We start from the raw sequence: 23933 nt of genomic DNA on the forward strand, positions 1-23933 counted from the left end.
ACCCTTTTCTCGTCTGCATCAAAACTGTGACCAGCAGGACAAGAGAAGTGGTTCTGCCCCTCTGCTCTCATGAGACTCCACCTGGAGTACTGTGCCCAGTGCCAGTGTCTCCAGCACAAGCAGAACACTGAACTACTGGAGCAGGTCCAGAGGAGACCACAAAAACTGACAGAGGGCTGGAGCACCTCTGCTATGGGGACCGACTATGAGAGTTGGGGTTGTTCAGCCTGGAGAAAGGAAGGCTCCAGGGAGATCTTATAGCAGCCTTCTAGTACCTGAAGGAGGCCTACAAGAAAAGTGGGGAAGGGATTTTTTGTAAGGGCTTGTAGTGATAGGACAAAAGAGAACAGCTTTAAGCTTAAAGAGAGTTGATTCAGACTAGGTATTAGGAAGAAATTATTTACAGTGAAGCTGGTGAGGCATTGCAACAGGTTGCCCAGGGAGGTTGTGGATGCCCCCTCCCTGGAGGTGTTCTCAGGGCCAAGCTGGATGAGGCCCTAAGTGACCTGGTCTAGTGGAAGGTGTCCCCATACCTGACAAGGGGGTGGAAATAGATGATATTTAATAGATGATACTTAAGATTCCTACACCATTCTATGAGTCTGTGTACTGTTAAAAAGCCATTTTAAGACACTTTGCCACTATAGCCAACATTGAACATAAGCAGTTTAATATTGTAATTAAAAAAAACTAGGTTCATGTAACAGCCAAAATTTACAATTTTGTGCTTTCATATGCAGTTTTTCTCTCCCAGGAAGGTAAAAATATAGCAATAGTAGTTTATTTTATCGTTGAAATTATTCTTGTGTGAGCAGTTTCAGATAAGACATAATGTCAAGAGCAGATGACCAAACCAGAACAGAACACTCTACAGGATTGAGATCTTGGGCCAGCTGAGAAAGCTTTTTCTCCAAGGTATACCCCTGCCTGGGCATAGCAATATCATCCTTCTTCAAAAATGTTACTGGACATAAGTCATTCCCACCATCACCTATATATACAATTCGGGCATAACATACTCCTTGCTCTAACTGCTTATCTACAAACTCTTTTAAAACCTTCCTTTTGCAAAGGTTTTCAGGGCACTTGGCACAATGATGACTGTGGAAGTTGCGAACAGTAAGGTAGCCAGAACTGCTGAATGCTGCAGGGTTTGTAAACACTTCATCAAACACCTTATGGAAGCCAGCAGCTTTCAAAATCCAGTCAATAAATACTCCATTCGAATCTGAAACAATAATGCAGTCAAACAACTCTTTGTTGTCGCCAATAAAACCTAGAAGATCAACCATTCCTGCAGTGAAAGGAATTGTTGTCATAGTTCTTTTCATCTCATCTTCTTTGACACCATTCTCGCCCAAGTAGACGAAGATTCTGCCCATATATTCTGTCCAGTGTCCCGGTTGGTAGGAGTTTCTTAATCCATGAGGGAGTTTTTGCTCAGGAGCACATTTCACAATCCAGGTATCGCTATTTTCATCTACGATTGTATGGTCAAAATCAAAAACCAACAGAAATTTCATATCTGTCAGAAAACAGTTTCCAAAACAAAACAAAATTATTTTTATCAACAGAAGTACTGGATTCCCACCAAGATCTTGTATAGGCAAATACCTAAACAAAGTACATCACTTAAGGCCACCACAACAAAGGGAATCATAGAATCAACCAGGTTGGAAGAGACCTCCAAGATCATCCAGTCCAACCTAGCACCCAGCCCTATCCAGTCAACTAGACCATGGCACTAAGTGCCTCATCCAGTTGTGTTGAAGAGAAAAAAAAAGGTGATCTGGAAACGTCAAAGTTCTAGTTCAATATGAAACCTTTCTTTAAATTTTAGACAGTGTGAAAGTATCTAAGCTTATGCTGTATAGCTACTAACACTTGCTAACACAAAATCAATCTTCCAGTACTCATGCACCATCAGTTTGACCAGCAGTTCTGAATTCCTGCATCACACTCGCCAACAAAAGCAAAGGATTCTCCTGAAAAGCACCTTAAGATACATTTCAAAACCAAACTACTACCGAACAGATGGAGCTAGTCTTTTTAGCAAGGATACACAATCAAAGCAGCCAACGAAAATATTGCCGTTTATGTATCTGACAAAATAAAATCAGTCTGCTTGCTGCAATCCCGCTCACATTCAGTGCCTACAGCACCTCCGGGCTACGCAAACCCCTTGGAGAAGGCAGCATCTCATCTGGTACTAAATGCCGTTTCCTCGCAGGAAAGTCCTCCCGCACCCTTAATACGAGCGGTGCCGCTTCCACAGCCCCCGGCGCCCCTCAGGCCAGCGCCCCAGCCAGCAGGCCCCGCAGTCACCTAAGCGCCCCACTGGGTGCTGCCACCGTCAGCCCGGGGCGCAGCGACTGCCCCGGCTGCTCCGGCAGCTGGCCAACAGCACCGCACCGAGGCCCCGGCGGCGGCCCGAAAGCCAGGAAAGGCGCAGGCGGCCGCCCCGCTCTGCCACCGCCGCCCTCCCACGGCCGCCCCGCTCTGCCACCGCCGCCTTCCCACGGCCGCCCCGCTCGGCCACCGCCGCCCTCCCACGGCCGCCCCGCTCGGCCACCGCCGCCCTCCCACGGCCGCCCCGTTCTGCCACCGCCGCCCTCCCACGGCCGCCCCGCTCGGCCACGGCCGCCCCGCTCGGCCACCGCCGCCCTCCCACGGCCGCACCTCCGCGCCCGCCGCTTCCGGCGCCGCTCCGCACGTGCCGCCGCTCCGCATCACGTGACCCCGGGGGCCGGGTCGCCCGGCAACAGAGCGCGTCCACAGGCGGCGCGGAGCGGGACATGGCGGCGCCGGGCTCCGCGCTCCCCCGCGGCAGGCGGCGGCAACTAGCCCGTGAGTGAGGCTTCCCCTGCGCACATGGCGGGAGGGCGGTGCAGAGCCCGTAGCCGCACCGGCTCTAGGAGGCTGCAGGGATGCTCCGTATCCCGGCGTGCCAAGTGGCTCTCCCCAAACACCCCCCTGGGTCTTCCAGCTGCTGCCGGGCAGCCAGGCTGTTTCTCCCTACGAATTACCTAGAAAGAACTAACCTGAAACCGGTGGCGGTGCAGGGTCATACAACAGCCGAGGCTAGAGAAGAACTGCGTGCCTGGCAAGTCCCTGCCCATAGAAAGCAGACGTGTCAGCGAACGGTTAGCTTTGGCAAGGCTACCTTTACCTCGGGACACAGAGGAATCAGGCCTGGTCCTCAACATATGTCAAAGAGATTAGCAACTGCATCTGAGACAGACACAGGAAGGCTTCTTTACAGTTTAGACATGGCATGTCAATCTGCTGCCAGTCAGAACAAGAATTTCTAACAGACCACCACTCCATAGAATGCCATTTCCATCAAAACTGCTGCTGGCAGTTTAAATGGCATTGCACAAAACCTAGTGATCATAGAATCATAGAATCAACCAGGTTGGAAGAGACCTCCAAGATCATCCAGTCCAACCTAGCACCCAGCCCTAGCCAGTCAACCAGACCATGGCACTAAGTGCCTCAGCCAGGCTTTTCTTGAACACCTCCAGGGATGGAGACTCCACCACCTCCCTGGGCAGCCCATTCCAATGCCAATCACTCTCTCTGTGAAGAACTTCCTCCTAACACCCAACCTATACCTACCCCAGCACAACTTGAGACTGTGTCCCCTTGTTCTATTGCTGGTTGCCTGGGAGAAGAGGCCACCCCCCACCTGGCTACAATGTCCTTTCAGGTAGTTGTAGACAGTAGTAAGATCACCCCTGAGCCTTCTCCTCTCCAGGCTAAACAGGCCCAGCTCCCTCAGCCTCTCCTCATAGGGTTTGTGTTCCAGGCCCTTCACCAGCTTTGTTGCCCTTCTCTGGACATGTTCCAGCACCTCAACATCTTTCTTGAATTGAGGGGCCCAGAACTGGACATGCACACACACATGTATGTAAGCCTAACCCAACAAAGAAATGCTTACCCTTCCAACAAATCAATAAACTGATCTATTTTAGTGAATGAATGCACAGAACAAGGGTGACAACGCATGACCTGTGCCCAGACTGCTGCCTTATCTAGCCAGTGGAACAGCTTTATTAATATTCTCCCAGAGCCACAGCCCTAGTACATGGCCACAGTTAGACAACAGATACTGATCCCTTGTCTTAGCTCTGGTGTATGGGTTAGGGAGAAAAATGAATACTATGGTAACCTAGCATTGTTACTATGCAAGAATTCAAATCCTGATTCAGGTTTGAGGATAGAATTTTTATATCAGCCTCAGTGTCTTTTCTTTCCTCTGCACAGCACCACATAATTTAGAAGAAAACAGTGTTCTAGATGGGTATTTTCTTCCAAAGGAAGCAGATCTGCATCAGGTAATTGTATTGCCAAAAGCAGAATGGGAAAGGATCCAGGACAACCTTGACAGAGCAACTAGAGAAGCAGCACGCATACTAACTGAGAAACAAGAACGGGAGGAAATGCACTTACGCTCTAAAGCTGCTGTAAAAGACTGGCCCAATACCATTATGGTAAGTACAAGGTACCTTTGTAAATAAGGGCATTAATTTTCATACATGCAAAATCACTCATAGTAACATTTCCAGCTGCACTCACTTTGTTTGACATTTGCTTTTAAATCCTATTTAAATAAATTTCATGTCTGACATCAGCATTTTTTTAATGAAATCAAATACACAAAATTCGATTCAATCATTCAGAATGGTTTGTATGCTTTTAATCCATAAGCTTTAGGTGGAACTCCTAATCTTATCTGCATTGCATCAGGAACAGTGTGGCCAGTAGGACAAGGGAGGTTATTCTGCCCCTGTACTCAGCACTGGTCAGACCACACCTTGAGTACTGTGTCCAATTCTGGGCCCCTCAATTCAAGAAAGATGTTGAGGTGCTGGAACATGTCCAGAGAAGGGCAACAAAGCTGGTGAGGGGCCTGGAGCACAAATCCTATGAGGAGAGGTTGAGGGACCTGGGCCTGTTTAGCCTGGAGAAGAGGAGGCTCAGGGGTGATCTTATTACTGTCTACAACTACCTGAAGGGGCATTGTAGCCAGGTGGGGGGTGGCCTCTTCTGCCAGGCAACCAGCAATAGAACAAGGGGACACAGTCTCAAGTTGTTCCAGGGTAGGTATAGGCTGGATATTAGGAAGAAGTTCTTCACAGAGAGAGTGATTGACATTGGAATGGGCTGCCCAGGGAGGTGGTGGAGGCACCATCCCTGGGGGTCTTCAAGAAAAGACTGGATGAGGCACTTAGTGCCATGGTCTAGTTGATTGGATAGGGCAGGGTGCTAGGTTGGACTGGATGATCTTGGAGGTCTCTTCCAACCTGGTTGATTCTATGATTCTATGATTGTAGGGCACAGCACAACGGAAACTTAAAGCAAAAAAATTACGTGAAGAAAGGGAAGAGGAAGAAAGAAGGTTACTTGATTTGGAGGAAGAACAGTTCCAAGCAGCAAAACGGAAGGAGGCTATTGACCGTGCCAAAACGTACCTGTACTATCAGAATGAAAGAGTGAAAGGATTACATGTTTGTTGACAACCTGTTGCTTTTAAATTCAAACTGTACTGAATGTCTTTAAACACTTCTGAGCACACGAATTACTTTAAATGTTCTCTTGCAGAGTGCACTTCTGCTTACTCAAGTCCTAAAAGAAAGAGATGCTCAAGTTGAGTTTAAGAAGTTGAAGTCAGATGCTAACAAAAAGAAGGATGAAGAAAAGGAAAGTAAATGTAAGGAAGCTATTCTTAGAGAGCAAGAAAAGGCACATCAGCATTATATGAATCAAAAGGCACTACAACGAGATTTGCTGGCACAGTAAGTAAATTAATCAGCAGTGACCCTGGTTTTATTTAAACTCCCCTCCCATAAATACATTCTATATGTTTTTTTTTTAATTACTAATAATTCACAAAGTTGGCACTTTAAAAGAAAAATCCAGTGCTAGAAAAGATACTGCACAAAGGGAAAAGCTGTGCTATGCAGTGTGTTTTAGTTGTCACTCCACACATAGTATCACTCTGGCAGGCAACAAGAGGTTTTAGTCCAACCACTACTCAAAAGTTGTTACTGAAAGTGTATTTTAACTCAGTTTTTGTTCCAGAAAAGGAAGAAATCAAAACAGATTTTCCATTTGCCCATAACTAGATTGCAGAAACAACTAGATTGCATCAAGAGAACACATCACTGCCACCACCATTTCTTCTCTGAGGTCTCCTAAAAACCTTGAGAGGTCCCCAGTGACTGGCCCTGATGGTCTGATAGAGGAAGACAAATTCCCTGAGGCAGAGGAAGGGTTCAGAGTCTGGTCTCACATATTCCACATCCCACACAAATTCTCACAGAACTTAGTACAGAATGCTACCAACTTAAGTAGTTGCCTGCACATCCAGAACAACATAGACATGGTGGGACTTAGTGGAGAAATCTTGTTCACTGAGAGTCCAGCAAAGACAGGCCAGAACATTATGAAGGCAATGGTGCTAATGAGTCATCCAGCTAAAACTTGCTACCAGTAGACTGCAAACTGTGAGCATACCATGGAGCTCATTATTACCAGAGCAATCAGAGCTACCATTGTAAACACATGAGATTACACAATGCTAAACAACGATGCCATTTTTTACTGCTGATATTCTACCCACTTCCAATTCAAAGAATCACATTCTTCTGTGGTTATGAAGAATCTCTATCTGTTACTTTATGCAGGCGCTTGCTCATTTATTCAGCTCCTTTTTCTGATTTAGAATAAAGGAGCACAAACATCAGGCAGATCTGGCCAAGCTACAAGACAAAAGAGAAGGGGAACAAATCCAGAGACTAAACCAATTGTACCAACTGGAAATTCAGAGAGAGAAAGAAAAGAAACAGGAGGAAAAAGTGGAGTGTCGGAGGCAATATCATGTAAGTAATAGCAAAGCAGGGAATTTAAAATTTGTTTCACCTTGGCTGCCTGGAGTGAAACAAAAGCATTCATACAGCTAAATGGGAATGGGAAGTTCATATATCTACTGGCAATGGGAAGTTTGCTGACAGCTTCAGTAGCTTTCAATCATATGGCTAACCTGCCAGACGCAGGCCATGTCTTTCCTCTGTGCTTTTGAGAAAGGCTTCTTGCAGGCAGATTCCTTCTCTTGTTAGAAAGGACACTGGCCTTGTAGACATCAAGAAATAGTCTTCTTGACTTGAGAACTAATTTAAGTTCCACATATCTGATCTGGTTTAAGCACATTTTCCTTTGTTAGGAAGACAGAATAGTCTGAGACTGAGCATGACAGTGTCTCTTTAACTTGACTTTCCTTTTATGTTTTGAGAGGTTTAGAAATGTAATCAGTACCAGTCACCTTCTTTCTTTATCTTTAAAGACATCTTACTAAACACTATCTAGAAATGCCTGGGAACCATTGTGCCCAGCATGCAGAGGACAGTTGTCTTTTTACAGCAAAGTATAGAAGACTCCTTTTCAGCTATGGTTTAGATTAAGCTTTTAAAGTGCAATAGTTTTCAATGAGGTGGGCCAGGAGCAGCATGGTCTGTGTATGTGTTGATGGGGACTGCACAGTCCCATTAGGAGGTCCTTCAGACCTCCATCATGCATGTTTGATTATGGAGGTAGAAGTACTGAGGATCCCTTCCCTCTCTTCTCTGAAAGACACATAGGGAAGATAGAATGCTTTAAAGCAGCTACCTTAAGCACAGCTGTTCTAAACTTCATCAGTTATCTCATGACTGTTTTGCCCATGTAGGAGCATGTAACTAACCAGAAAATAATCAAAGCATTAGAGGAACAAAAGCAAATGGAAGAAGATGATCGGATTAAAGCTCATTTTAAAGCCAAGGAAACTATTGCCAAGCAGGTGAAAAAGAAGGAAGATGAAATGCGTAGGTAGGTGTAAAAAGAGAGTATAAATTCTAAATAAGCTAAAAATCATGCTGTAGTAATTTCCAAATCTTTCAGGCTGATGATGTAACACAGTCATTCTAGAAATTTTATTCTACTGACAGAGAGAGTAGAGAATTCAGGAGGAAAAAAGGAAATTATTTCCTATGTTCTATAGTAAAAGGTGTGGAGGGGAGCAATCTCTCTGCTCTTCAAAGTACAAAGACTTACAGAAGTGCCAAGCTCTATGCTGGCATGTTTGGAACAGTGATTTTCCATATGGCTTCCAAGTCTCCATCTACTCAATAGTTAAAGACAAAATCCTTGACTAAAGTATTTTTGGGCCTCAGTTGCATTTCCTCAAGTCAGGTCAAGAAAAATAATTTGACTTCTTAACCAGGCATCTTTGCTATTATTAAGGGAAGACTGTTTACTAATTTAACATTGACGATTCCAGCAGAACAATACCATTGAGCTAATTTGAGGTTCATTCTCTTTCTGCTTCTGGCCAATACTTCCAACATTTCTCCAGTGATGATAAGATGCTAGGTAGGCTCCTTACCAAATGATCCAGCTCATTATTACAATAGAAAAGTACCTTCTACATTGTACTTGCTAAATCAGGTAATTAAAAAACAACCAAAACCAACAAAAAAACAAGAGCAGAGTGGGCAGGCCAGTCTGTATGGCAAGAGGAGAGAAGACTAGAAGTAGGATTGCTGACTTTGATAGCAGTAATGCTTCAGGTAGACCCATGTGTTTACCCTGGTACATTAAGGTAGCTTATGTTCTACAGATTAACACAGGAACATCAGAACAAAATCGTAAACCAATTAGCTGCACAAATGAATATGGCATTAAAGAGAGAAGATGAGCGTCTTGCTGGAGATATTGCAAAAAAAGAAGCTGAACAAGAGAGGAAACTGAAAGAGAAAAAAGCCAAAGAAAAGGCAGCCATTGAATCTATTGCTGAACACAGAGCAACTGTGGTGAGAAACCTTGCCTGCTCTTATTCCTTACTTCAGCTGCAGAGCCTGGCCCAAATCACAGCTGCTGGCACTGCTGCTAGGTATCATCATGCATCATCGGATTGGAATAACACCTCTCCTGGGGTCCTATTTCCCTCTCCCACTTCTGTGTTAGGCACACATCTGCCAGGGATGTGGAAAACCCTCAGCTTGGGCACTGGCCAGTCATAGTGACTGTGCTTATCAGAGCACTGATACAGGGCTGCTTCTGGCAAAAGATAGCCTACTAGTTTGGAAGTCCTATCTGCTTGATTAGCTTTTCTGTGTATTTTGTGAAATAGATGAGGATGAAAGCAGAAAAGGAGAGAGAGGAAAAAGCAGAGGGTAAAAAAGAGTATCATGCATTAATGGAAAAGAACCACAACTACCTGGAAATGGAAAAAGCCAAGAGACAAAGACAATGTGATGCAAACGTGGAAGTACAGAAGATTCAGATCCAGCAAATGGTAAATGGAGGATCTGTACCCTGTCAATCCCTTCAGAAAGAAAAACCTATCTAAACTGATTGCACTAGCTCCTGCCTCAGAGGAATAGAAGCTTGCTAGGTTTTGTTTGGGGTTTTATTTGCTTTGTGTTTTTTAAGTCATGTGTGCTCCACATATGCTGGTGTTGGGAACCAGCCTCCTCTCAGAGCAGCGGTGCAAGTCAAGACTGGTTGGCAATGACAGATGACATTCTATCCTGTATCATCACATACTATTGCTGCCTTCTTTTATCTTCTGGGAAGGTCACAAAGGCCAGCAGCTAATGCTGATGTTCACTCAGCTGTTCAGTGTACCCTTTTAGGGGCTGGTATGGCAGAGAGAAGTGAGGAGGGATCATATTTGCCAAGTATCAGCTAACATTTCTGCAGATCCCCTCTAAGCTGTTAGTCTACATTTTAAGATACTAAAGATACTAAGCTTTTTAATTCCCTTTTCTTCATCAGGCTGAAAAGCAAGTCAAAAAACAGCAGGAGAAGCAAGCAGATTTGGACTACAATGCTCAGAGAGAGTATATTGCACTTTGTAAGGAGCGTGAATTTCAGAGCTATGCAAAGCAAGTAATTGAATCTGAGTCCAAGACTACACATCATCTTTACCCTCTTCTCAAAGCATCCAAAGCTGGAAGAGGAATTGGACATGCACCACCCTCCAGAGGAAGAGACAAAACAAATACTAGTTACCAAGCACAGAATGGTGCTGGGCCGTAATTACCTTGCTGTAGCTCTAATACTGCTCAAGAAGTTAAGAACATTAAGCAACATTGAGACTGCTGAGACTAAAACAATAAATAACATTGAGACAGAAGCAGTTTTTGTGTGGTTAAAAATTTATTTTCTAACCTTATAGGCAGAGTTAAATTGTAAATGATCTACATCAAATATACACTATGAAACCAGAAGTCCATTAGAAAAAAACAAAAGCCACAAACAAACTATGGCCAAATGGCCATAGAAGTGGTTATAGTCTCAAAAATCCCCAGCTGGTGCTGCATGAAAGTTAATTAAACATGAGACAGCAATGCACAATATATAACTGGCCATCAATGCAACCCATTCAAGCCAAAAGCTCATTATTACCATTAGACTTCTAATATTCTTAAAAAAATAAACCACTGTCCCAGGTTCTTCAGGCCTGGGATATGAACTCCTCGTGCAAAAGGTCACACTTTGCACTACTCTGCTGCCAGTTAAGTATTCCACATAACAGGAAAAAGAAAAACCAAAATGACAGAATCTAGAGGAAGCAAAACCAACCAATACATGTAGAAGTTAGCATTTTGCAACTATCTCTGTAAAATAAATGTTATGCTATAAATAAGTTACATGAAAATGTAAATGTGATTTGAAAAGACACCTAGGAGGCAAATAGGCCTCAATGTAGCTGTAAATTGTCATTACAGAAAGAGTATGGCAACAAGAGAATGTAGTTGCATTGTTCTTTCATGTAAACAATGACTCAATTTGTAGTAAATAGATCCTGATCTAAGACTGTTCATTCATTCAGCAGACTTACTCTCCAATACCAAAGTCACACATGCATGTCGTTCTTTGTGCTTAGCTTCTTTGCTGAGATGCTACCATCACGTTTCTACCTCAGACATTGTCATGCAAGGCCAAAACTGGCCTAAAGTCCTGGCTTGCACAGGCACCTTCCCATGCTCCTCCTCCCTTCTGCTTTTGGGAGAAGCAACTGCTGGAAAGGAAAAACAAAGGCTTGGTGCCATTAAGTCTCCTCTCTCTGGTAAACAGAGCACCCACAAGTGTTTATACACTTATTTGTGTTCCACCCTAAAAGGGTAAAAGCAGGCCCTAGCTCACCTAATATGGTCAAGTTGGCAAACTGCCATTCTGATTGAGTAAGCTCTGTGGTGAAAGAGCCCTAAGTCTCAGGCTGAATCGATAAAAGGAGATGAGCAGGCAAACACAAGGTGCTCTGCCATGCTCTCTGCCATTGCATATATGCTGCTGCCATTGCATCCTGCTATGCTCTGCCTGCTGCATAACAAGCTCTGATGCTTGTTACTGAACTACCTGGAACTGCCTTGTCTTAGTTTACCAGGGGACAGGCATTAAGTACCTTAACACAGGAGGCTCATTTAGCTAGTGTGATATCATGCCAAGGCTGCGCATCTGCAAGACATCCTGCCTGCACCTCTGCAAACCTCCATGCCAAGTCTGGAGTCCAGGAGGAACCAGAATCAGGTCAGAGTTTATCTGCCTCCCTCCCAGCACCCTATTAGAGCCTGGGAAGCTCCAGAAGTCTTGATGGCTAATAAGACACTGACAGAACTCCCTTCAAGTGTCTGGATACTGTGTGGAAACTCCTGGGAATGCAGAGATACTATTTTGTGAGTAAATATTCAAAAGCCTCTTTGTAAGAAATTCTGTAAGCAATTCTAAGCAGAAAGGAGCCTACTGAGTCCCTCTAGTGGAGAAGCGGTATAATTAACTGCAAGAACCTCCCTGGGACGGTTTGGGAGTTACAGACCCCCACACACTTAAGAAAATCACCCAGATTAGACTCAGATGGCTGGAAATTAAGGAATGAAGCTATATTTACAGCTTAGCACAATACACAAGCATATATATATATAGTTATATACAAATTAAAAGTAACACAGGAGCACAACAGCCCTCCCAGAAACAGTAAGAGTCCCCAGGAGGGCTCCTGACCCAAACCCCCCTCCCTCTTTCCCTCCCTTCAGAAGTAACCAGATCAGCCCACGTATATCTCACGTGATAAATCTGGAGATCTGAGGTGAGAGGCCAAAAAGAGACGACAAGGAGATTAAAGGAAAAAGCAGTTAGGTGGATTAGAGAGTTAAAGGCAGAGCCAGCCACAGAGACCAGACTGCCAGAAAGAAGGCACAGCCCAAAGCAAAGAGCTGAGCAGTGTGTGTGTGAAGTGCCTGTCTTATCTATATTCTGACTAGTCACATTTGTCAGCAGAAGAATGGGTGACACATGGCACACGTTTTTCTTCCTTCACAGCTAAGGATTTCATTTCTCTCAGTAAAAATTAGCCTCAAACCAGCACACTCCCTTCCAGTTCAGCTAAGTTCAATGTTTGTATTTTGCTAGTTATTACCTTAAGTGTTCTAGATGGCCTGTGTTTTTAACTCTATATAATGTTTCTCACGACCATGAGAACCTATGATTAAAAATAAGTTAGGCAGAGAGATTTAAATATATTAAGATAAAAAATAATAAACAATATTGATTATAGGCCCATAGTCTTACAGACATAGGTAGCATTTCCTATGACTTACTCCATTTGCAATCTAGGGTCTAAAAAGGATATCCCTTGTCTTGAGTTCACTGGAAACAGTCTAAACAATCTGAGACTTTGCTTTGTGGCACATAATCTTGTTTCAAACTCCCCCACTGCACAGTTTGACTCAGTTGGCCAAACTATGCAAGTTCTAAAAAACAAAACCTCAGCAAGTTTGGCAACAAGAAGAGCCTGCATGGTGCTCTTAACATGCTACAGGGGAAGGATGTCATCTAGGGGACCTTGACAGGATGAGGAGGTGGGCCCATGCTAACCTTATGAAGTTCAACAAGACTAAACGCAAGGTCATGCACCTGGGTCAGGGCAAATCCCAAGCACAAATACAGGCTAGGTGATGAGTGGATTGAAAGCAGCTCTGCAGAGGAGGACTTGAGGGTGCTGTTTCATGAGGCACTTGGCATGAATCAGCAATGTGCACTGGAGGCCAAAAAAACCCAACCATATCTTTATATCAAAATAAACATGACCAGCAGGTCAAGGGAGGTGATTCCGCCCCTCTACTCTGCTGAGAGCCCACCTGGAGTACTATGTCCAGCTCTGGAGCTCCCAAGAAGGATTTGGATCTTTTGGAGAGGGCCACAAAGACGATCAGAGAGCTGAGGCACTTCTGAGGACAAGCTGAGAGAAGTGGACCTGTTCAGCCTGGAGAAGGCCATGGAGAGAACTTACAGTAGCATTCGAGTACTTGGAGTGGGCCTACAGAAAAGCTAGAGAAGGACTTCTTACATTAGCATGTGATGATAGGGCAAAGGGTGACGGTTTTAAGCCACAGCACCCAGCCACAGGCTGGATGAGGCTTTAACCAACATGGGAGGTATTCTTGCCCACTGCTGGGGGTTTGGAATTAGATGATCTTTACGGTTCCTTCCAACTCAAGCCATTCTATTATTTATATTATTATACAATGGATGCTTGACAATATTTTAATTTAGAAATTAGTCTTTTGCATGCCTCTAAGTTTCTGAGCTTGGCTTCCAACAGCAAATGGCTTTGAAGAAAACCCACTCTGAGCAACATGTGAGGTTCATACGGAGGACAATACAGAGAGGTAAGTGCTGGTCTCTTCTCTCAAGTATTTAGTGACAGAAGAAGAGAGAACAGCCTAAAGTTGAAATATGGTAGCTTTAGGCTAGACATGATTTTTTTTCACTGAAAGAGTAGTCAAGCACTTGAACTGCCTGCCCAGGGAAATGGCTGAGTCACAATCCCTATATGTGTTTAAACAGCATTTAGACATGGTGCTTAGCAATATGGTTTAGTGGTGAAGTTGGTAGTAGGGCTAACGGCTGGACTTGATCTCAAGGGTCTTTTCCAACCTGAATAATACTGACTCCCACAAGCTGAGAGCCAAGCAGAGCTGGTTTTACCTCCCCTACAGTGTGAATCAGCTGGATGCAAGACGGATGTACTCCTTTCTGAGTGCAGCAGTCAGCCCCTTAGGGATTCTCTTCCAGGCAAGGCAAGGAAGGAACTTTCAGATGTAGGAGATGACCAATCTCATCCAGCTACCAGGGCCACCAAAGGCCTTCTTCCAAGAAAGCTGCCCCGAGGGATCATCTTTTAAGATCAAGTAACAGAGAAAAGTCACTTTCTAACAACCCCAGCTGCAGGCAGGCTTACAGCGGAATGAAGGCTACGCGCAAGAGACGGCACCTCAGAAAACCAGGCCACGCCATCACGCACAGCACCGGCCGCACGGAGCGGAGATGCTCCAGCAGGGAAAAACCCGAGCCCGGAGCACGAAGGGAGGGGCGGGAGACGCGTTCCATCCTCTTACCGGCTAGGGGCTCGCTACGGGAACACGAGTCGGCTGCAGAGGGGGACGGCCCCCGCACGCCTGCGGTCAGGCCGGCGCCTCGGTAGTGACCACCGCAGCCCGGACCGGCTCTGCCGCTGCGCGCTCCTCCCCTCCGCAGGCCGGGCCGGGCTGAGCCTCCCCACAGCGCCCGCGGCCGGCCCACAGCTTTCCGGGGCGGGGCTGGGCGGAGCGGTGTGAGCCGCTGGAGCCGCGCGGGACGCCGCCTGTCCCTCCTTTCTTGTGCCCCCGGTGGTGTGCTGGTAGGTCCCGTCGGAATCAGCAGCACACAGGGGCGCGTCGGCCGGGGCGCTCCTTGCTGAAGCCGCCCTGAGACAGGAAAGAGGGTGCTGGCCACCGCCGCTCCTTCTCGGAGTTGGAAGAAAGAGCTCCGGATTCCCGGGACAGACGAGCCGTCACCGCCTCCTTCTGTCTCTGTTGCATCCGACTCGCGACGGAGAAAGGCCGAGGATGGACCAGGAGGGAGCAGAGGCTGCGCGCCGGGAGGCAGCGCTGGAGCGCAGCCGTTACTTGGAGCGCCGGGCCGTGGCCCAGGAGCAGCTGGCGCAGTGAGTTTGGCGGGGTCGGCCCGGTGGCGGCAGGACCTTTAGTGAGGGGAGCGAGATCGGGGTTAAAAATCTTCCCGTGGAAGCTCGTTGTTTCCACGACCCGCCTGCACTGCCGGTGTGGCGGCACCCCGAGCTGGCAGGACACGACGGGGGTTATGGATAGGGCTAAGGCCCCGAGTCAACCCCGCTGTGTCGGAGCGGGCCTGTGGCCGGGCTTGCCGCGGGCGGAGCGCTGCGGCTGCCGGTGCTGTGCCTGGCGCAGCAGGGCACTCCTTGACGCTGTCGGCTCTGATCATCCCGCGCAGTGGGATCAGTCGCCTCTCCCCACCCTCTGGTCCCTCTGTAACGCAGCGCTCCAACCTCGGGAGCGGCTCTTGCTGCCAGCGGCTAATGGCTTAAACGAAGTGATCTGCATCCTGGCACTGAGAGCAAATGGCTCTCCCTAAGGCAAAACTCTTTACTGCTCTTTTCCCAGCAGCATGCACATGTCCACCTGATAACAGGGGCCATAATACAGTGTCACTGCTTGGAAAACAGCAAGCTGGCAAAGTCCCAGTTCCTACAGGGAGTGGGCTAAATGCATTCAATCTAGCATCCAAGTCTATATACAGTGATGGTGTTTGCTTTTGCTAGGGCAGGCTTAACCAGTGCCCCTAGGACTGAGCTTTGGCCAAAGGCTTTGCAAGTACCTTTTAAAACTCCAATTCTGGTTTTGATCGCTGACATACTACTTTCACTTCAGAGTTTGGTTTTTCTTTTTCCTTTTGCTATTGAACACAAAGTGTCTGTAGATGTGTGGAATCTGTATATGTTCTTTGCTTCATGCAGGCCCTTGCTCATTTATTCAACTCCTTTTTCCAATTCAGAATAAAGGAGCACAAGCATCAGGCAGATCTGGCCAAGCTACAAGACAGAAGAGAAGGGGAACAAATACAGAGACAGTACCAATTGTACCAACTGGAAATTCAGAGTGGAAAAGAAAGGAAACGGGAGGAAGAAGTTGAATGTCAGAAGCAGTATCACGTAAGTAACGAGAAAGTAGAGAGTTCAGAATGTTTGTTCACCTTGGTTGCCTGGAATGAAGTGGTTGGATTAAACTGACAAATAAATTTGCCTTCTGAGAACAGTAGTTTTCTTGACAGCTTCAGCAGTATTGGATCATAGGCCTACCTGCCAGCTGCGGGCCATATCCTTTCTCTACTCTTGTGAAAGGCTCCTTTCAAGTTGCTGAGCTTCAACTGGTCTACAGCTGAAAAGGATCTGCTATAGACAGCAAGGAGATGTCCTTGACTAGAGAAGAGATTTGAGTCCCATATGCCTTCTCTTTTTTAGGCCTATTTCCCTATGTTAGGAAGAGGGAATACCCTGAGTCTCAACAGTATTTTCTCATTTGTCTTTCCCTTTACCATTGGCAATGTTGAGAAGATTAGCGAAGGCCTACTTACTGCACCTGCTGTTTCCCCCCCCCATCCCTATGCTTACTTGAGCAAGGAGGCTGAAATAGAGGTATTGTGATGTTTAATTATCGTGTGAGAAAGACAGTTGTCACTGTAACCTTACTTTCTCCCTCACACTCTTCTCCTTTTCACTTGAGTAGAAAAATCTTACCTCATTTACCCCCCACCTTGTATATGCAGTAAAACCTACATACACACACCTAGAACTGCCATTTCTGTGCCATACAAAAATGTGAGGCACAAGGCATTTTGTTGGTTCTACAGGCTTTTACTGTTTGAGCCCTTCAGAGTCTGTACTGTATCTATGATAAACAGAATGGAAGCACCTCCAGTGGAAAAACAGAGGTAAAAATATAACTTAAGCATACTGTACTTGGGGCTGCAACCACATACCACAAACTGCCATAAAAGTAGAATTAGTAAGCAGGTCACAAGAATTCTCTTTTGGGTTTCTACTTTCTACAGCTTCTTCTTTGATACAACCAAAAAGGGTAAGTCTTTGTTATCTTTTTTTTCATTTGGTTTCCAAAACCTCATTCTGTATTAAAGTACTTCTCCATTTAAACAGGAACATGTAGCTGAACAGAAAAGAATTAAAGCTGAAGATAAACAAAACGAAGATGAAGATGATGATCGGATTAAGGCTTATATTAAAGGAAAAGAGACAATGGCTGATTTGACAAGAGAAAAAAATGTAGAGGCTAATAGGTGGGTCCAGGGTTCCAGTTTTCAACAGCAGGATTCAAACTTGCAAGTCTTTGGATAAATGTTACCCAATTTTTAATACCAACAAAATTGGATATTTCAGATGCAAGCAAGTTTTCTGTAATTAAAACTTGAAGTAGAAAGTCCAAAATAAATGCCTATCAGTTCTCCTAGTAATTGCTGTTGTTCAGAGTTGAAAGTGGGATTGCTGGCTGCGAGAAGCAGTGTCTCAGGTGATTATGAGTTGATATCCTGGTTTGTAACTTACATTCTCCTTCAGGCTAATACAGGAGCGTAAGGACAAGGCTGTTGAACAATTAACTGCACAGATGAATGAGGCATGGAAGATTGAAGACCAGCGACTTGCTAGAGGAGCTGCTGAGGTAGAATGTGAATACCAGAGGCAAAACAAAGAGAAAGAACAGGAGAAAAAAGCTGCCATTGAATCTATTGCTGAACACAGAGCAGCTGTGGTAAGAAATCTAGCTTGTTTCTATTCCTCTTTCTGTCATATGTACTTCTGAATACCTTTTAGAAAACACTGTAGCTTCTACCACAGTTGTCCTGAAGGAAATGCATATGCAATTTCTCATTTAGCAGCTGTCTCACATTTATCATCTGCAATTTCAGGACTGACTCCTTAAGAAAGGAGAAAGCAGTTCATATGATGATCTTCTCAAAAAAAAAACCTGGAAGGCTCTAATGGTCAGTTAGTGCAAAAACGTCCACTCTCTGCACTGCTTACTCAGACTGAGAAGCCTGACCTATATCACAGCTGGTGGCACTGGTGCCTGGCCATTGGCATGCTGTGTGGGGTCTGCTGACGTCTCTCCTGGGGTCTTAAAATAGAATCATAGAATCAACCAGGTTGGAAGAGACTTCCAGCATCAGACACTCCAACCTATCTCCCAGCCCTAGCCAATCAACTAGACCATGGCACTAAGTGCCTCATCCAGGCTTTGCTTGAACACCTCCAGGGACGGTGACTCCACCACCTCCCTGGGCAGCCCATTCCAATGCCAATCACTCTCTGGGAAGAACTTTCTGCTAACATCCAGCCTAGACCTCTCCTAGCAAAACTTGAGACTGTGTCCCCTTGTTCTGTTGCTGGCTTCCTGGGAGAAGAGGCCAACCCCCACCTGGCTGCAACCTCCCTTCAGCTAGTTGTAGACAGCGATGAGATCACCCCTGAGCCTCTTCTTCTCCAGGCTAAACAACCCCAGCTCCCTCAGCCTCTCCTCATAGGGTTTGTGTTCTGGGCCCCTCACCAGCTTTGCCACCCTTCTCCGGACATGTTCCATTACCTCAACATCTCTCTTGAATTGAGGAGCCCAGAACTGGACACAGTACTCAAGCTGTGGCCTGACCAGTGCCAAGTACAGGGGAAGAAGAACCTCCCTTGTCCTACTGGCCACAGTGTTCCTGATCAGGCCAGGATGCCATTGGCTCAGTCTTCTTTCGTTCTTCCACTTCTGTTAGGCACACATCTGCCAGGGATGCTGAAAACCCTGGGCTTGGGCACTGGCCAGCCACAGAGCACTGATACAGGGCTGCTTCTGCCAAAAGATGAGACTTCCAAACTAGTTAACTTGGTTAACTTTTTTTGTGTATTTTGTGAAATACAGATGAAGATGAAAGCAGAAGAGAAGAGAGAGGAAAAAGCAGAGGGTGAGAAGGTTCGTAATCAGTGGATGACAGCAGATTGTATTGCCTTGGAAATGGATAAAGCCAAGAAACAAAGACAACGTGATGCAAATGTGGAAATACAGACAATTCGGATCCAGCAAATGGTAAACAGAAGAGCTGTACCCTGGTAATCCCTTCAGAAAGAAACACACATCTATAGATGTGTGCATCTTCTCTCCTGGGTAGGAGAGAAGAGAAAAAACCCATCATGGGTGTGATGTCCATTCTTTGGTTTGGTTTTGTTTGTTGTTGTTTCTTAACCTGTGTGCACGGCAAGTGCTGATGGTGGGGATCAGCTTTCTCTCAGAGTAACAGAACAGAGGCCTCTTTCAGGCTGACTTGGCCCATGGTAGTTGAGGAAGATTACCAGGGAGAGCTGGTAATAAGAAAGATCAATCATGACACATTGCATCCTGTCCTGAGCCATCACGTACCACTGCTGCCCACTTGTATCTTCTGGGCAGGTCACCAAAGACCAGCAGCTAATGCTGGTGGTTAGCTCAGCTATTCTATGTACTTCTTTTGTAGGGGGTATGGCAGGGAAGAGAAATGGGGAGGAGTGATACTTGGCAAATATCATCCAACATCCATTTTCTTTATCAGGCTGAAAAAGAGGCAAGAAAACAGCAAGAGAAGCAAGCAGATTTGGACTATGATGCTCAGAGAGAAGCTGCTTTTCATAGGGATCGAGCATTTCATCGATAAAGACAGTGAGTAACTGAATCAGTGCCATTACTGAACTTAATTTGATTCTCCAAGAATCAAAGGAGGGAAGAAGATGTGGGCTTCTTAACTAGGCCAACTAGGAGAGTGGTGGAATGTCTGCATATGCAATATATTAACCAAACAAAATAAATAAGTGGCAGGATGGGGAAAGATTGTTAATGTTACACGATTCATGTCCCTCCTGCCCCAAATGTATGTGAGCCCCCAAGTAGCTCAGGGACTGTGCAAACATTTGGCATTGTGCAGGAATGTTACAGCTTGAGTGCTTCTCAAAGCCTTGCCTGAGGGCATGGCCAAAGATTCTCAGAGCCAGCACCAGACCCAGGTATTGTTTTAGTTGGTTGGTCAGTCCTGCTTGTCTGGACCGATGCACTGGTTGTGAACAGTAGGGCATGGCTGGGGTTGGCTGACTCTACCTATGTCAGTTAATGTGGCCCATAAGGGGCTCATCTGTGGAGTGAGGAAGTTGCTGCTGAGAACTTGACACCTATGATGCATGTAGTGCAGAGGTTTTGGCTAGAACCCAATTTTCTTAAGTCTCATCAAAACAGGTCAAGTCTGATCACTCTGCAATATGAACCAAACCACACTAAGTAGGAATAACAAAGAGTCTTATCTCAAAAACTCACTTCTGATGTAAACTAAAATGCTAACTTTGCTGCATTGTCAACTAGAAGTCACACAGTTCTCTTCAGTTATCTTGGGAGTATTTGATTTTTGGAAGTCACTTCTTTTAAACACACGTGGCAATAAATTTCTGAAATTGTCTCAAAGTATGTTTTTTTTCTTAGTTCACTAATTAAAACTTTCTTTCCCCTCTCTCTGAGACAGTGCTTCTTTTACTACTTCAAGTTTTTTTTGAAGTAGAGGGAATGGAAGCTTTTAATTAAACCTTTTGATTGCAGAAGTTGGAGCCTTGAGAAGAAGCACTGACTACAACAGAAGTGGTGCTGAAGTCTGCAGAGCTTAATAATGCTCCAAATACAGCCCTAAGTGCATATTTGCACATGCTAACTACCATGCAGCTGGTGAGTTAAATGAGTTTTCGTTTACCTCCACAGCAGCAAGAAGGTGGATTGTAGGCTTATTTCCTACTTGGCTTCAAGAAATGCCCTGCTCTGTGGTTTGTGTGTGCATTTGAAGTCTACAGCCTACTTCTGCTGTGTCCCTTTCACTTGGAACATCTAAAGAAATACCAAACTCAAGTACCAATATACTCAGTGAAGGAGCAATCTTGTACAATTTGAAAGCATGTTGGGTAAATATGGATTCAATTACTCAAACTCAGCATGAAAAAAATCCAGCATGAAGTATGATATTACTTTATTGCATTACTTTTTGAGAGGCACTTGCTTTAAATGACTAACTCTAGTTAGTAATCATCTTCAAAGTTAGGTCAGGCCCCTCCTCCCCTCAGATGTTTCAAGAACCTGAAGAAATTCCTGAGTTCTAAAGTTTTCAGCAACAATGCCTTTTGGTAACATTTCATTGCCTTTTACAGTTGTCCTACATGAAGGGCAAGAAGGAAAAGCTGCTTGCAGGGGTGATGCAGAAGACAAAAGTCAGTTATGGTGTGTTGGAGAAGTCAGGAAGAAAAGACACAAAATAGGCTAGGAGAACAGCTCCTTGTGCAGGTAGAAGTGACTGGAAGGTATTTAACAGACTGAGATGAGAAATGGAGAAAGCTGGGCTCGTTGAGCAGGGCAAGGAGGAGACTAAGGAATGACCTAATTAACAGCCCTTAGAGGAACTGAACCAGACCTTACATCAAGCTGCATTTTTTCCATATCTCTTCCCCTACTCTGGAAGTACTGTACAGCAGCAATACAATTTGAACATGGGGGCCTGCAGGATCCAGCAGTAACACAACAGGTACCTGCAGGGCTATGGTAACACAGTACTGCCATCACAGATCTAGTAACTCCTACTTAGAAAATGGAAGAGAGCTTTTCTGAAGTGCCTCATATCCCAACGAAATTTGAGTTAACTCAGTGTGTAGCTTCTGTAGTGTTAATGTCATGCTCCACATTGGAGTCTCTAATTATGGTCAGGTTCATTTAACATTACAGTCTTTGCTACTGCTCAATTCCAAGAAAGTTTGGGGACACCTACCTGGAAACAGAGTACTTGGCAACAGAAGACTTGTGGAGCCATGGAACTATTAAGGATGGGCACTTCCACATTCCAATGCCAACTGGTTGTGTATGCTCCTGAAAAAGAAAAGAACCTTATAAAGCTTGCTAGTTTTGTTAGGTCAAATAATTTGTTCTCAGTAGCTTATTTCTTTCAAATGCCTGGCACTAGCTTACATCTTTCTAATATTTCATGAACAGAAGAGTGCTGTGACTAGCCTGTAGTGATCAGCTTGTTCTGGCAGTGCATTTTCTAGAGAAAACTCGGTATTTAAAAAAGCTCTCAAATAAAAGCCTCAAAAAAAATCCTCATTTCTCCAGGGAGAGTTGAAGTGACAAGCTGTCTTTGAAACTGTGCTCAGGGCTGTATTACACTTGCAGTCATTCCCATTACACTCCTGCATCATCACCATTACCATGTAAGCTGCTTTTTCTTCTGGTGTACCACCTTTGGGTGTGCCTTAGGTATGTGATTCTTAATGCCGAAGTAGACACACGATTCAAATCTGCCCTGTGATGTGTTAAACCCATCTCTAGAGAGCAGTTTTAAAGTCCAGCTGTTCCTAGATGGTTGATACTGTGTTGCATGAACCAGCATAGCATTTTCTTTTCCTGCAGGTTTCCTCACCTTCTGAACATGCAGGGAAATGCACGGTTCTGTTAGGTGCTGAAGGGCTTGAACATCAGAACTGCAGGGCCAGTGAAATTCAATGTTACATCTGTCAATAGTAATTGCCCCTTTCAAATGAGTAGCAGCTGCTCCAACTTCTTCTCTAAAGAAAGGAAAAACCAACAACAAAACAAAAAACCTAAACAAAACCCACAGCAACAGATAAAGGTTAGAGGCATCAAGTGATACTAAGCAGACCAGAGACAGGATCAAAGATTGAGACAGCTAGGATCTGGGAAATACAAATCCAACAACTGGTACCAGTGGCACAGGGGACAAGAGAGAAATTGGTCTGTCTTTGGTGAAGCTTAGTGTTACAGAAATATTTGTTGTGTAGCAGTAACGTAGCAGTTTCATTGTACAGATTATAAGGTTAGACTTAGACTGTTTCTTTCTTCTTTAGGAATATCTCTGACACCTACAGAAGTCTCTGCTAAGGAGTAAGAAGTCAGCCACTGTCTCCTTAAACGTTATGTGCCTGCTCAAGCTATCAGCTGAAGTTAACTGTGGATCAAGTTACAAGGCATGCTGTTTGCCAGAGCCTGCCTATACTTCCAGCTCAGGAAACAAGTTGCCATACAAACTACAGCCATAGCTTGCAAATGTCTGTAACTACTCTGCATTTATCAGGGAACAAAACAGTAGATCCACTTCCTCAGAAGTGAAAAACTAATGACCAAAGGTAAAGCATTAGTTCACCTGTACTGTATTCCAGTGTTGCTGTTCAAAGTGTATGTTTTGATTTAAAATTCTTAGTGAGCAAATAATAAAAAATCTGCCTGTAACAAGATCACTGTTGAATGCACCTCTCATTTGTGATGGTTTTCTACCTACTTTTACTTTAGAGAACACAATTTTGCCAGGTTGGGATACTGGTGCAGGTGACACTGCTTTGATAAAAACTTGTTCTTTCTTCACTTAGTTCAAAATTGACTGTAAGCTGTCCTATGACTACATTTAAATTCACAGCATAAGACAGGTAGTTCTGTAACTAGTGAAAACTGCTCTGTTTCACATGCAAAGAAGATTGATTTATTTGTGTAACTATAAGACAATAGTTTGTAACTGGCCAAAAAAAAAAACAAACAGTGGTGAGACCATAGATCAGCTTCATTACAGGGCTGCATTTTTATGTTGTAACAGATGGGCAGTGACTAGACTGTAATTTGTCATACTGTAGCAAAAATTCTAATTCCATCTCTAACTCAACACTATCATCCAAGTTAGCATAGAATAAAAATCTGATTATTCATATCTTCAATAAAAACATACAGATCTTAATTGGATGATGTCCATAGAACCATAGAATCAACCAGGTTGGAAGAGACCTCCAAGATCATCCAGTCCAACCTATCATATTCCAAGTTTTCTGTACAAAACTCTCAGACCTGGAGCCGCCAAGTCACCTGTACCACTTAACAGCAGGTCACCACACCTTGTACATGAGTACCAACAGCACTACTCTTTCACAAGGCTGGAGATTTTGCCTTCTCTGCCTTTCACAAGGCAGGGATTTTGACACAAGCACC

The 23933-nt window shown here is 44.8% G+C and overlaps 4 protein-coding genes across 6 annotated transcripts in view; 2 read left to right on the forward strand and 2 right to left on the reverse strand.

Annotated features, from left to right (window-relative positions):
- The window catches only part of SSB (small RNA binding exonuclease protection factor La), a 38341-nt gene extending 23809 nt beyond the window's left edge, over nucleotides 1-14532 (reverse strand). The window contains exon 1 of the mRNA XM_064163383.1: nucleotides 14442-14532. The gene's annotated coding sequence lies outside the window, so the exon portion shown is untranslated. The remainder of the gene's footprint in view (nucleotides 1-14441) is intronic.
- On the reverse strand, nucleotides 654-14526 carry PHOSPHO2 (phosphatase, orphan 2). 2 transcript variants are annotated; one of them, XM_064163418.1, is made up of 2 exons: nucleotides 14442-14526; nucleotides 654-1525 (listed from the first exon to the last, which is right to left on the reverse strand). In XM_064163418.1, the coding sequence occupies exon 2, from the start codon at nucleotides 1521-1523 to the stop codon at nucleotides 798-800; it is 726 nt and encodes a 241-aa protein (XP_064019488.1). In that variant the 5' UTR covers nucleotides 1524-1525; nucleotides 14442-14526; the 3' UTR covers nucleotides 654-797. The 2 variants fall into 2 exon arrangements, with proteins under 2 accessions (XP_064019488.1, XP_064019478.1); XM_064163408.1 differs by lacking the exon at nucleotides 14442-14526 and adding an exon at nucleotides 2680-2768.
- Nucleotides 2701-10167, forward strand: LOC135186010 (cilia- and flagella- associated protein 210-like). Its single transcript, XM_064163352.1, has 9 exons — nucleotides 2701-2847; nucleotides 4267-4493; nucleotides 5337-5510; nucleotides 5605-5798; nucleotides 6728-6884; nucleotides 7727-7866; nucleotides 8657-8849; nucleotides 9170-9334; nucleotides 9817-10167. The coding sequence occupies exons 1-9, from the start codon at nucleotides 2796-2798 to the stop codon at nucleotides 10078-10080; spliced, it is 1566 nt and encodes a 521-aa protein (XP_064019422.1). The 5' UTR covers nucleotides 2701-2795; the 3' UTR covers nucleotides 10081-10167.
- Nucleotides 14533-14546: 14 nt separating the features above from the next.
- On the forward strand, nucleotides 14547-23192 carry LOC135186033 (cilia- and flagella- associated protein 210-like). 2 transcript variants are annotated; one of them, XR_010306710.1, is made up of 8 exons: nucleotides 14547-15028; nucleotides 15895-16051; nucleotides 17054-17193; nucleotides 17471-17663; nucleotides 18816-18980; nucleotides 19480-19586; nucleotides 20508-20630; nucleotides 22808-23192. XR_010306710.1 is itself a non-coding variant. In XM_064163399.1 (7 exons), exons 1-6 carry the CDS (start codon nucleotides 14931-14933, stop codon nucleotides 19579-19581), a joined length of 855 nt encoding a protein of 284 aa, XP_064019469.1. In that variant the 5' UTR covers nucleotides 14547-14930; the 3' UTR covers nucleotides 19582-19586; nucleotides 22808-23192. The 2 variants fall into 2 exon arrangements, 1 of the variants encoding a protein (XP_064019469.1); XM_064163399.1 differs by lacking the exon at nucleotides 20508-20630.
- Nucleotides 23193-23933: the final 741 nt, after the last annotated feature.

The sequence above is a fragment of the Pogoniulus pusillus genome, chromosome 2 (assembly GCF_015220805.1).
Source record: "Pogoniulus pusillus isolate bPogPus1 chromosome 2, bPogPus1.pri, whole genome shotgun sequence".
Classification (NCBI taxonomy): Eukaryota; Metazoa; Chordata; class Aves; order Piciformes; family Lybiidae; genus Pogoniulus; species Pogoniulus pusillus.

Coding starts and splice junctions, on each gene's coding strand:
- PHOSPHO2 (XM_064163418.1), bottom strand. CDS start 1,523: ATGAAATTTCTGTTGGTTTTTGATTTTGACCATACAATCGTAGATGAA.
- LOC135186033 (XM_064163399.1), top strand. CDS start 14,931: ATGGACCAGGAGGGAGCAGAGGCTGCGCGCCGGGAGGCAGCGCTGGAG. Junction 15,029..15,894: donor GCCCAGGAGCAGCTGGCGCA/GTGAGTTTGGCG, acceptor TTTCCAATTCAG/AATAAAGGAGCACAAGCATC. Junction 17,664..18,815: donor CTGAACACAGAGCAGCTGTG/GTAAGAAATCTA, acceptor TGTGAAATACAG/ATGAAGATGAAAGCAGAAGA.
- LOC135186010 (XM_064163352.1), top strand. CDS start 2,796: ATGGCGGCGCCGGGCTCCGCGCTCCCCCGCGGCAGGCGGCGGCAACTA. Junction 2,848..4,266: donor CAGGCGGCGGCAACTAGCCC/GTGAGTGAGGCT, acceptor TCCTCTGCACAG/CACCACATAATTTAGAAGAA. Junction 7,867..8,656: donor AAGGAAGATGAAATGCGTAG/GTAGGTGTAAAA, acceptor TATGTTCTACAG/ATTAACACAGGAACATCAGA.